This window comes from Trachurus japonicus, chromosome 14 (assembly GCF_045865225.1).
Source record: "Trachurus japonicus isolate A0001 chromosome 14, Traja_1.0".
NCBI classification, from domain to species: domain Eukaryota; kingdom Metazoa; phylum Chordata; class Actinopteri; order Carangiformes; family Carangidae; genus Trachurus; species Trachurus japonicus.
This window is the reverse complement of record NC_140920.1, coordinates 16022020-16034966: the sequence shown is the minus strand read 5'-3', so window position 1 is coordinate 16034966 and position 12947 is coordinate 16022020. Positions and strand designations below refer to the sequence as shown.

Sequence of the window (12947 nt, the reverse complement as noted above, 5' to 3'; positions counted from 1 at the left end):
GTTGAGCTGGAATAACATCTTGAAAAAGTGGATTTTTTTTTTCTTTTTTTGCAGCATTTCTATGACTGGAGCCACAACTAGGAGAAAACAAAAAAAATAAATATGAAAGAGTCTGAATGAGCCCCTAATACAACCCATGGGAGTGTCGCATGAAATCGCACCCCTACAGTGGTGAGCGCACCGGACCTTCACCATCATGGCTCCAATAATAAACATGTGGTAAAGCTAATGGAGCAGTTTGACTAAGTTAACAAGAGCAGTTCGGATCAGATTTAAGGAAAGATTATGATTTAGACAACATTGAGTATTTTATTAAGGTTTGAAGACCTTATGTTGTGGAACAGCCTTGAAATAAAATGATCATGTTATTCCATACATGTCAAAATCCTGTATTTTAAAGTGTCCAAATGTAAATATTATGTTATTTTGGTAGCTGCACTGTATTTAATTAATCTATCTAATGCCACAATACAGAAGGAGAGACGCTACGTAACATTTGCCTGTTCGCGGATATTTCACTACATTTTTATATTACTTAGCATAGCAGAGAAGCGAGTTTGCTAGTTTAAGGTTGTTTGAATATCTTTTGAACCAAGCAAAGATAAGAAGAAAGTTAGTATGCTGCTGTGATGCAACATCTTTTTTTAAATCAAGAAATAGATTACAAAAGCTGCACATCTGGCTGTACAGACTTGTTGTCACATTCAAAATTATTACATCTTTTGAACATGTTTTATTGATGAACCACATCCTCTATGAAATCACGCCAATGATGGAAAGGCAACATTTGATCAGACTGAAATAGTGAGTATATAGGATTCATCTCTCTATCTTCTATGACCCATTTTGGATTCTCAGGCACAGAACACACCTGATGTCGTGCAGGAACTAGTAGTGCAGACACAACAAGCATCACCCATGAGCATGTCTTCATTTTGACCTACTTTAAAAGCACCATTTTACAATGGATGAGCACATAGTTTCACATAGGTTACCTATTTACCCAGTTTTGTCACAGATCAATACCAGATCTCATCTTCACTTGGAAAATGACGATTAAATATCAGATTTAAAAGTGACATGAACAACAGCAGCAGCAGAAACCTTTATAAATTCTGGTAAAATTCATACCACGGGCCGGCACGCTTGATCTACTGATCTTATTTTCTGAAATGCAGAGAAAATAAACCAGATTATGTTCATGACACGCAGCTCTTCTCTATGTGCGCAGCAGCTGTACTTGTTGATTAACAAAGATGCCAAAAAAACATTCTGCAAGCACTCTTTGTCCAGCATAGTTTGGGAAGTTGTTTATCTTTTGTGTTTATAGATCACAATCAAACTTGGAATGAGGATCAGTAATTATTTATATATTCAACTCTGTATGGGTAATAAAACAAGAAAAATGACCACAAATGCCAAAAATAACAACAGTAGCACACATAAACTGAAGAAGAAGAAGAAGCCGTTTATATAACTACAAGGCTTAAAAAGCATCTTGTATCAAAAAAAAAAAAAAAAAAGGATCTTTGCTAAACCCAGTCTCCAGGGTTATCTGTTGGAGGCTGACCAGACTGACATCAGCAGGTACAAAATGGCTACCAACATGAAGAGATGCTGCCTAAGATACAGTATCTGATCAAACCAAGAATTAAACATAGAAGATACAGGAAAAATAATGCTATTGTCCTCAAAGTTTGACTCAAACGGGGGTTGGGCTTCCCCATGACCTGAGGTCAAACTACAGTGACATGCTGCAGCTTGTATAGGATCCACCACTGAGCAAGCACATTGCTACGTAAGAGACTGGGAGACGAGTAGCTCCCATGCTATTCCAATGTCAAAGTAGCTCCCAGCAAAAATACAGACTGTCACTTATACTGGATGACTAACCACAGACTCAGAATTGAGATAAACTTAGTCATAATTAATACAGTGAAAGTACCTGATGAAAGGATGTGCTCTGCTGTATAAACATCAGCTTTATAATGAAAGTGTTGAAACGTTGAGATGTATGTTAAAAAAAAAAAAAAAAAAACATGTGGCAGAGAGTTTGTGAAGACGTGACCGTGCGATAAATCAATGAAAACCTTTAGAGCGAAGTCATTTCTAGTCGTTAGTTTTGCTGACAGCTCATAAGACATCTGTACTTGGTCTCACAGAGGTTCTTGTTTTGAAAGGTTTTCGTTGATTTGGTGCACACGTCGTATCAGTCGCCTTCACTACAGTTGCAGATCTGCCAAAAACCAGATGTGCCTCTACATGCTGTCCACGTTAGGGAGACCAATACATGTGACAACCTGGCAGCAAGCTTTGACAAGCCAGGGGGATACTTACTTACTTACTTACTAACTTGGCCCCACACTTCCGTAACACAACAACACAAACTTAATCTCTTAACTTTTTTTCCTCTCCAACTCTTTCTATGTCTCTCTGTTTCATTTACACACACAAAAAAAACATACATGTTACGCAGAAGCCACCTTCAATTTACTTTTACCTGTAGTGGGATCGGCCTCTTTCTCCTTTTGTCCTTTCTTACCACCCTTCTTTCTCCCTTTCTTATCTTTCCTCTTGTTCTCCGTCATGCTGTCAGAACAACGTAAATCCTCTCAGGAAAAGACAGAGAAAAAAAAACAGGTAGTCCTGTTGGGAACGTGTGGCAAGTGGACACCACCAGACTGAGTCTGTTAGAGCGTCTCTCCTCCTATATAGACTCACAAATCAAGTGGCAGGGGCAGAGAGAGAGAGAGGGAGAGAGAGAGGGAGGGAGGGAGGGAGCGGGAGAAAAATAGGGAGAGAAAGGTAGAGGAGGCACTGCTCAAGCAACTAAGAGGGGAAGAGTGAGAGAATAGAGGGAGGGAGGGAAGAAAGAGGGAGGGAGCGAGCAAGGCATTTCCCATTGCTTTAAGGCAATCAACTGCTCCCTTACAGGATCTATCAGATAAGCAGTGGCTCTGTCCTCAGTTGTGGCCCTGCAGCCACACAGAGACCGGCCCCAAGGAGTCCGCACAACAAAAAGCATGAAGCCGACCCAGTCATGCTCCGCGGCTCAACTCTGTTTCCTCTCCCCGGCGAGCATCTTCTCCTTTGTAATGGCCCATGCAAAAGTGGAGCGAGACCAGTTAAGTTGTCCCCTCTGCACTGTTGACCCCACCCAGATAATTCAGGCGGGGGACCTGCCCTTGCCAGGTTGATGATCGTGATCGGGGGGTGTCGAGGGGGTGGCGGGGGTCCCAAAACACTTCACATCTGGTTCTGATTTGCTGGGTACAGATTCTGTGGATACATGTGTAGGAGAGTGGTGTGTGAGGTGCAGAATGTCAGATCACAATCTGTGACAGACCGCTCCTCGCAAAAAAAATTACACAAAATCATCTGTGGCTTCCCTGGCTGCTCCCCTTTCTCACCTCTTTTGTCTGTCAGTTCCCCTCTCAGCACTACGGGCAAGTCCCAGCATGTACGCAGTTGCATCTCTCTCTTACACTTATCAGCATTCGCCAGGCTTGATCAATGTCCATGCAGCAGTTAAGGATTTACAACCATGACTAAAAGCCTGTTTATTAGCTTTGAGATACTGGTAATAGATGATAGATGCATAGATACAAATCTGTTGGGTTTTTTTTGTTGTTGTTTTTTTTGAAAGGTGGTAGGGCAGGTCACCTTTCCTACTGTATTTTTGTATTCACACAGCACAAAGGAAAATAGGGCAAGGGGAGACACTTGAGATAAAGATGGGACAGCACTGAGTTGAATGCCAGCGGGGGGACGTGTGTGGCTCGAGGAGAGGTAGAAAAAACACCAAGTACAAAACGCCTGTCGGGGATATTTTACTCATCGGTGTGAAACAATATCTAATACAAGCACGACTTCGACACTAACTGCTGCTGCTAATCTGTTTATCTTTGTTTGACATAGCCAAAAACTTTAACTACATGATGATCGCAATATTATTTTAAGCTTCTATGTCAGAAAAAAGGTTTTCTAATTTCATGCTGACTGAACTTCACTGTCCTGCTAAGTGGCAGGAAAATAAAATATGTTGGAACAACAGCACTCAGACTCTCAATGAAACTCATGTCTTTAAAAAAAAAAAACACAAAAGAAATCACTAGATGAGTCATCTGCGGGGCCCTCCCGAGGTTTTTCTCACTCCAGCCCTCAGAGGATTCTTGATTTTACTTGGGAGAAGGCGTCGGCAGCAGGGATTGGAGAGGGGGGGGCGGGGGGGCAGCAGAAAGGGTGGTGTCCTAACAGGTGAGCTCACTCAACAGCCCAAGTTTCATCTGTGGGCAAGAAAACTGGAAGGGGTCAAACCAAGGCCAAGGTCTGACACGTCAATCAGGTCCAGCGTAGTGCTTTTCCTAGTTCGGAAAAGAACCGCTCTTTCCTCCCGTCTGCCCTCCCAGAGGTTGTTCTCGATGATCAAATCTGTCAGCAGAAGTAAGTGAGGACTGGCAGGGGCTACGGCGTGTCAGGGAGCTGCTGCCCTCCCGCCCTAAACCCCCCTCTCCCCTCCCTACTCCCCCCCAATCTCAACACTCACTTCCTCCACCACCACTCTACAAGATGAGACTCGCTCCCAGGCCTGTGTGTCTGTGGGTGGGCATGTAGTTTATGTATGTGTCAGAAAGGTGAGTATCTGTGACGTACGGAGAAGAAGAAAAAAATCTGACTTTCAGGATGATGGGCTTTAGATTTAGTACAAGATTTGGTTTTCTTTGTGGCTCTCACATCATTTCTCATCATGCTTCTTCTGGAGACAATCACATCTCCTAGAGAGTTACACCACTGAACAACCAAATTGCAACGGTTGGATTATGTAGAAACGCCTTTTTTTTTCTTCTTTTTTTTCTTTTTTTTTACATTTTTGGGTCTAAATGAAGCTACATTTATTAACTACAATGATGTTGCTATGAGGTGGCTGTGGTGGGTGGATGGTGAACATATTTCAAGACTGTCACAGAGACAGTGGAGTCCCGTCTGTGGTTTGGTTTATGCAACAAAAGGGCTTTGGTTGAGGTTAGGGAAAGAACATGTATTTAGTTACATGTAAATTAACACATTGAGTCTGAAGTCAGTGAGAACATTTTCTCCATCAAACCAGACTCATGCTTTCCCCTAACCTTGACCTCGCGCTATACTGTGCTATTTTAATTATGATGTAATGACTGGATACTGTAGTGCGAGCTTGAATACTTTGGCAGGAGACACATGTTTTCTGTTAACATCGTACTGATATGACTGATGTGTCAACATGTTTGCCAAATGTGTAAATCAACATCAGTTCCTCATGATGTTACCTGAAAATCTACGGTTGTAGCTCAGCTGCACAGAGACAAAGACTTTCAGAGGGGGGATTCAAGCAGAGCCACACAAGATGTGAAGGAGTGAAATATAACAGTGTCTGACATGAGTTATGGAGGTGTACGCCACATTACTGAGGAAGCACTGGCACCTTGGGAGTAAGTTGGTCATTCGATGCTCTTGTTTCAAAGTTTTTGCAAACTTGTTGAACTCTGATCAATTTCTTTTTTCCTTTTTGATTTACAGTATATCAATGTGGGTGCAAGAAATGTTTAAAGATCACTACTTTCCACATCTGCATCCAACTTTCCAGTGTTACATAAAACATGGACATGCAAAAAAAAAAATGCATTCGCATTCACACACACACACACACACACACACACACACACACACACACAAAGGGGAACAGAGAGTGTCATAGTAGACTGCATACTGTTGGAAAATTAGCTTGTATTTTTGGCCACAACTAGATCGTGTGTGTGATAAGCTCTGAACAAGGCAGAGCTGCTGTATATACGATTACAGGGCACAACAAGAGTCTGAAATGAACTCCATTTTTCCCACCCAGGCACAAATATGGTCACGGACATGTGCATCTAAATCTCTTTCTCTTTTTTTCTAGTCTCCTCGAAAGCATCTGCTGTTTTTCAACAGCCGTGGGCCGTCCTTGGATTGGGGTCTGGAGGTGGAGGGGCACAGTGGGCCAGTGTGGGAGGAGCATGACTTGAAGAGTACATCCAAAAAAAAAAAAAAAACAGTGGAGCCAACCCCTAAAAGTTCTGACATGGATCCTTTGTATGCCCTGCTCATAAATGCTTCACAGGCCCCATCTCCGCCTGCCTCCTAATCCCTCCTCACTGCTCCCAGAGCAGGGGAGACAGCTTTCCTGTGTGATGGAGTTGAGCAGCTCTCTCCTAACAACAGCATACCTGCACATCATCACATTGATACCGCTCAACGGCACTCCTGCCCTTTCACAGGCACAAGAGTTTATCTTTTTAGACATAATGGCTTTAAACAGCCATTAGGTTATGTTGTTTACATCTGCCTGCTTTTTTGCCAACAAAGTGTATGTGGTTGTGGGAGGAGGAGGGAGGAGGTGGGGGGGCTTAAAGTAGGGGATAGTGACTGCTTTTAACACATATGTGTAGACTTTAGCCTCAGAGGTGAGGCAAGGGCAGGGAGAGAGAGAGAGGACACAACCTCTCAGAGAAACAGGGAAGAAAGAGACAGAGAGAAAAAGAGAGGGGGGGAGGAGAGGACAGTGGGTAAAAAGTGCAAAAGAGTGAAAATAATGTCCTCTTCATCGGATGACAGTAAACAGCCCCACCTGCTGATATTCACCTTTTAACAAGGCATCTGCTTCCTCAGCTGACCATGCTGAGGTGTGTTGTTGGAGCAACACAGACAGGCTGTCTCATTACCGATACAAAAAACTAGCGCACAGTGCACTCTGAAGAGATTGCGTAAAAACACACGTTTCCGAGTACGAATATAATCTGCTTGCTGCTTTCCATGTGTGTTTGTGCGAGTGGCGTTCCGTATGAATAACGGGCAAAGGATGAGAAGCATGTGACGAGATGCTGAAGACACAAATCAATGTCAGTGACATCTGGAGGCCTGAGGAAGGGGCTATTTTCTCAAGGTCAGCTGTGGCAAGGTCAAGTGAGATTCCCAATCTGAATGTTACTAATGACTCTGCACAGCAACAGCTGAGAGCAGGATCACAGACAGACAGAGAGCATGCAGGAATCAAACTCGGTGCCTCATTTATTTAATCGAGCAAATGGATGGATGAATTTAAATCAAGTGTGACTCTTTGGTATTTACAGAGAGCTGCTGGAAATCAAGGAGGAACAGCAAGAAAGAATTTAAGTGTTAAACAAGGAAGTGATCCTGGGTGGATTCAGCTCTTTGACGTTTCCGCAGCACATAGCTGTCACCATGGTAACCACAGTCTTAAGGGTACCAACTAGAGTATGTGAGAGAGAGAGAGAGAGAGAGAGAGATGTGGAAGGGCGGAGTGAGGATGAGAGACAGGGGGAGAGAAACAAGAGAGGATGCGAGCGAGAAACTAGGCGATAATGTGTAAGAAATACAGTGGGAAGACGAGTGAGAGAGGCAGAAATAAAAAAATAAAAAGGAAGGTAAGAAAGGGGGAGCAATGAAGACGGAGGGAAAACCGAGAGACAGAGAGTGGAAACAAAGAAACACAGTGAGGTTTCCACTGAGCAGCTGCAGCCTGGCCACTGTATCGCTCCAGAAGAGAGATGTCCATGAGTAAGCCTGTGCCAAGCCTGCTGGGAAGCACTGCAGTAGCATCTCAGAGAGGGAGAGATGACAAACATCAGCACTGAGCATGCTCCACTCTCAAGGCAACTGAGAAAATGAGATTTCAGCTCTTTAGCCTCTCAGTTTCTCCAGTTCTCCAGCTCCATCTGTCACTATCCAGGTTTCACCAGCAGCAACACAACACAACACAACACAACACGCAGCGGCCCGTCCTCCTCCGCGTTGGCTGCAATCTGAACCGATGCGTCTGATCACTGATTGATCGACTTACAACCACGGCGATTCATATTGTGACAGGCCCGATTGGGGGCTGAGAGGAACAAGGCATGAGCATAGCAACTCATCAGCCAATGGGGCATGATACTGCAATGACAGGCCAAACAACACACACACACACGCACCACAGCCCTGTAGCCAGATGTGATCTCTGTGCCTCCAAACTCTCACTGATCGTCTTCCTCATCTGGACGGTTGCCAGAGCGGCACTAGAGAATGACAGCCATCCATTTGTGCCAGACCTACAATTAAGCTCAGGATGATTTATCATTATTTTTTTTTGCCTTTTATGCTTGTTCTGCAGACAGACAGAAAGAAAGAGAGACAGACGGAGAGACAGACAGACAAATACACCTACGCACAGTTACAATTCAGTGTTTTTCCTTGATTCATGAGTGAACATGAACGCCTCAGTTATGGCGATGTGATGATGTGTGTGTGGTCGTGTGCGTGCAAAAGATTACATGTGCAGTAAATGTATTGTACATGCATGTGTGTGTGCGTGCGTGCATAAGGTGTAATTTAAAAAGAAGCTGCAGACGATGTCAATTGCCACTCAGCTTCCACTTTGGCTGAAGCACTGAACACTGTAAAATAATTCTCTTCTTGCTGAACACTGGTGGTGATGTGACACCTTCACTTTCTATATAGATATCAAATAGCCTCTCAGATGGACAATAATAGCTCATTGCTCTGATACTAAAATAGCAGAAATATTTCTAATGACAGATGCTGTCTGAGCGTGTCTTTGATGATCCTCTTAAACAAAAATCCGCTCTATCTTCTTAAGGCTGTCTGATTGAATCTCCCTATCTGTCTTTGCCTCTGTATTTTTCCTCTTACATATTTATTTTTTTTGGAGTCTCTGCGTCTCTGCCTGTCTCTCGCTTTCTGTCTCCCTCCCTTATGTCTAAGGGAGAGATAAAGAGGTTTGTGTGACTGTGAGCAGATTGACTTGAAGATAGAGGCTGGAAGCAGATCTCTTCCACCTCCTCATTCTCCTGCTCTTTCTCTCCTGCTCTCACCCAGATGAATAGACAAACAGTCTCCCACATGCTCTCACAGTTTATCAAACACACACCCACATAGAACCAGGTCTTCACGCAAACACATATGTGTGCTCTCACCAGAGAGAGCAACACACACTCAACACTAAGTGTCCTCGGGCCGACAAAGTATACACTGTCACACTCAAATACAAACATACCCCCTCAAACACGCACATACGCATACGCATACAAACACACAGGTGCATCCCCATGTAAATACAAGAAACACATGGGTCATAGATGCGTTTAAAATGGACCTGTTTTCCACTCATGCTGTACTTAATACAAACCATTTCCTTGTAAAAAAAAAAAAAGAAAAGAAAAGAAAAGCATACTTCATTTACAAAATAGACCACATCTGAAACACAACGTCAGGCTCATGGTGTGTGTTCTTCCATTGCGCACACTTTTCACTCTAAAACCAAGTGACTCAACTTTATATATATACATTTATATAGTTTCAAACATCGGAAACTATATTGTACTAACATATAATAACAATCAATTACATTCAGAGTGCATCATAGACACATGGTCCAACCCTAGACCAGATAATGCTGTATTGTTTATAAGCTATGTCAGGGAAGATTAAAAATGAATCCTCAAGTTTCATTATTTTTTCAAGCAAATTGCATATTGCATATGTTGCGTATACATTAAAACATGGATTTAAATCATTTAATGATAAATGTCACTTCAGTGTAAATGAATCCATCAATTAACTTGTCATGCGTGGTGAAAAATCTACTTTAAACTGCAGAAATGTAAATTGACACGAGGGAAAACACGGGAAGGTTGTGCTCTTATCAGCAGCCGCCCCCCCCCCACACATTCAAAAACATACGTGCATCCGCTCTCTGCTTTGCATTCTTCGCATCAAATCAAATTCCTTTTGCGCTCTGCACTTGTCCTTTATCTCCAGAATGTGCTTTTAGAGCAACACAAACATGTCACAATGAGGACACTGTGAGGAGTTTCACACAGAGTGAAACCAGCTTCTTGGTCAAATCATTTGCATTTCTGTTTTTGCCTCTTGTGGCTGAGCTCGAGCTTATCAAGAGGCTTTCTTATCTCTTTGTTTGTTTTTCACCAATGTAGGCTTTTCCTGGAAAACAGGCCACTACGCATGTGTAAGCTTAGATCATGCTTTGGCGGCATAAGCCCACATCAAGGCGGTCTCAAATTGAGTGAACTTGATAAGTGGGCAAAAGAGTGGTCCCAGTTGACAGTGCCAGGATGGCCTCACACTGTGCTGGCAGGACAGAAATGGCTGACAGGAAGCCAGGGCTGTGGTGGGTCATCTTAGAGCGACAGAATGACGGCACAAGCCCACAAAACCCCTCTCCACCCCTCCAGGAGCAGTCGAATTTATCAGCAAGCGCACCGGTGACGGACAACACGCGTACTAAGAAGGAGGTCAAAGCTAGCTAAAGCTGTAATAGTTCTAAATAGGCAAGCCGCGCCAGCGTGAGCAGCTTAGTGAAGGAGGCGCGGTACCAAAGCATTAGCCTAAAATCTAATAGTTGAGCTTTAGCCAGCAGAGTATTAATTGTTGCTCAAAAAGCCGTGTAGTAATAATTCAACACTAACCTTTGCTAGTAAAACTAAAGTGCTGAGACAATGGGGTACGGGGCAGTGAGTGAAAGACAAAACTGAGGTCATTTGACCGACAGTTCTTTCTGAATAGCGTTCTGACAAGAAAATGTGAGAAGCCGCCTTTGTATTATTTTTCAGGTACATTTTGTGTTGTTTTGTAACACTGGCTTGCTTAGTGGTTTCCTGGCCTGTGGCCATTCTCAGTATGATAAATGCCTGCTTGCAAGTCTAATGTCATGGAGAAAACAAGGGAATGAAAAGAAACATGCCTAGACAATGCGTAGCAAAAGTACACATCCCAACAGATGTGATGGAGAAAAAGCGGAAATGGGGCTACAGGGCTCACGCTACAGGGACTTTCTGTAACACTGATCTTACTGGCTTTTACAAGTACAACAGACCTCGGTGAGGAATTTTGCTTTCTCATTTAGGGTAAAACACCCCCAGAGTTAAGGGGTATCAATATCACAAGGGAGATATATTCCTCTTTTGTCTGCATTTGCTGCAGTGAGGTGATGGTTAGTGTGCTGGTCTGTGGGCCAGCTGGGACACATCTCAGTTCACCCGTGTGCACACACACACATATACACACACAAGCACCCACACACACAAGCACACGCACATACTGAAGCTTGCTCTACGCTGCTCACTATCTTTCAACAACAAGCTGAGCAGGGACCAGACGGAAAGAGGTCCTATTTGTGCAGGAAGATAAATACACTTCTGCACCCAGTCCTGTCCCCTACAGATTAGAGCAACACAATAATGAGCAGGAGCACTGGTGGAAGGTCAGAAGAAAGCAAGGGTAAAGGATAGAGTAACAGCCTACTACCAAAACACACACCCCCGCTCGCATACATGCAAGAGTAATCACAGACAGACACGCAGGGCTTATCTTTAATTATCAGAGCTTAAAATTTAATAATTCTCAACAATATTTTTGTCCTGCACTGTATTTTGCATGTGAATCCAACCACTGAGGTGTGTTATTTATGAAGTTGAAGTATGTCCCTAATGAATATGAATGAAACCCCTGTGGGGGTTTACTATCTTACGCTATCTTCCCCAAAATCATTCGCCCTGGAAAAGCTCCAGGACTTTACAACCTGATGGCGTCACGGTCTTTAGGAACACTCACACGGCAAGCAAGAGTCACCGCGAGAATGCGTGTCAAGGATGTGGTCATCTTATATATGCGTAATGGTCAACTGAAATGTGTCTAAATATCCACATACGTACTGTAAATTATCGGGAATGAGTGTGTCAAGTTGTTTACAAGCCGATTCTTCTATGAGTCAGCAGTGTCATAATCTTTTATCAGCTCCTCCTCTGTGTAACATTCAGGATGGTAACACTCAAGCACAGGCCACAGAATTAGGAAATCCATCTCCGCTCTGACACAAATGTGTGTTTCTCTAACTCCGCCGAAACAAAACCTCTGCGTCAAAGCAGGAGACCCCTTCGCCGTTGAGGGAAACAAGATTTCAGCTTGGTCCACTTCCAAACACTGCTAACAAGCCATTCCATTCTGTTTAAAGTCTTTTCATGTTAAGACACACATCAATCCACACCTACAACATACCTGAGGAAACAAACCTTCTCTCAGGATATGTGCTGTGTGTGTGGGGTGAACATGGCCGGACACGTCCCTTAAACACACCGGGAGGCGCCCAGCGGGAGTGCCGGCAGCCCCTCTTTTCAACACTTCGGCACGCTGCACACAAACACAGTTGCCCTTCCCATGGTCCTTTTGTTCCCTATCGTTTTGTTGAAGTTCCTGTCATGGACACTGTCAGGTTTCTCTGGACATTTATAACTGATAGTTATGGGGCAAACGCTCACCAAACGACGTATGATTTCGTTTCCGGGACTACACGGCTATAGTCATGTTTGAATCAATGCAGAAATGTAGACAAGCGTCTGAAGCTAGCCATCTTATAAGTGACGCATGAAAACATGCATATGCTTGCCAACACAAAATTATAGCAAATGCACTTTAGTCAAATCCATACAGTTACCCAAAGAACAACACACCCAAACACTGAAAGGCACCGACACTGAGCTGGGAGGAAAGGTGCAAAAATTGCTCACAAGACATCAAACTCGATACAGACAAACAGTTCATATACGTATGTTTTAAATAAAAAGGATATAAATGTATAGTTTAAAGAGTGTTTAGGTTAACGTAGTTTTGTTACTGAATATAAGGACCAAGCAAGTTTCAGTCCAAGCTCTGTCTCCTCTGTTACAACAGCAATATCTCTTTGATAAGTTTGTAGATCTGCCACCAAATTGTGATGTAACACCACAAGCTCAAATCTACAGATAGAACTAGGTGAAGACTAGGAAGTGGTGCATGATGAGGGTGAAGCTGTGGTGGCCCGGGGCCTATAGTAAATGAATGCCAGAGAGAGAGAGTCTGCA

The 12947-nt window shown here is 43.4% G+C and overlaps 1 protein-coding gene across 5 annotated transcripts in view; it reads right to left on the bottom strand.

Annotated features, from left to right (window-relative positions):
- Positions 1-12947, bottom strand: part of nrg2a (neuregulin 2a) — a 69813-nt gene that overhangs the window by 44298 nt on the left and 12568 nt on the right. For 3 of the 5 annotated variants that reach the window (XM_085798036.1, XM_085798035.1, XM_085798037.1), the window contains exon 1: positions 2501-2683. The exons of the other annotated variants lie outside the window; for them this stretch is intronic. In XM_085798036.1, coding sequence (XP_085654162.1) covers positions 2501-2588 — 88 coding nt within the window. In that variant the 5' untranslated portion in view covers positions 2589-2683. Of the gene's footprint in view, positions 1-2500; positions 2684-12947 lie in introns of those variants that run through there. 5 annotated transcript variants of the gene reach the window in all.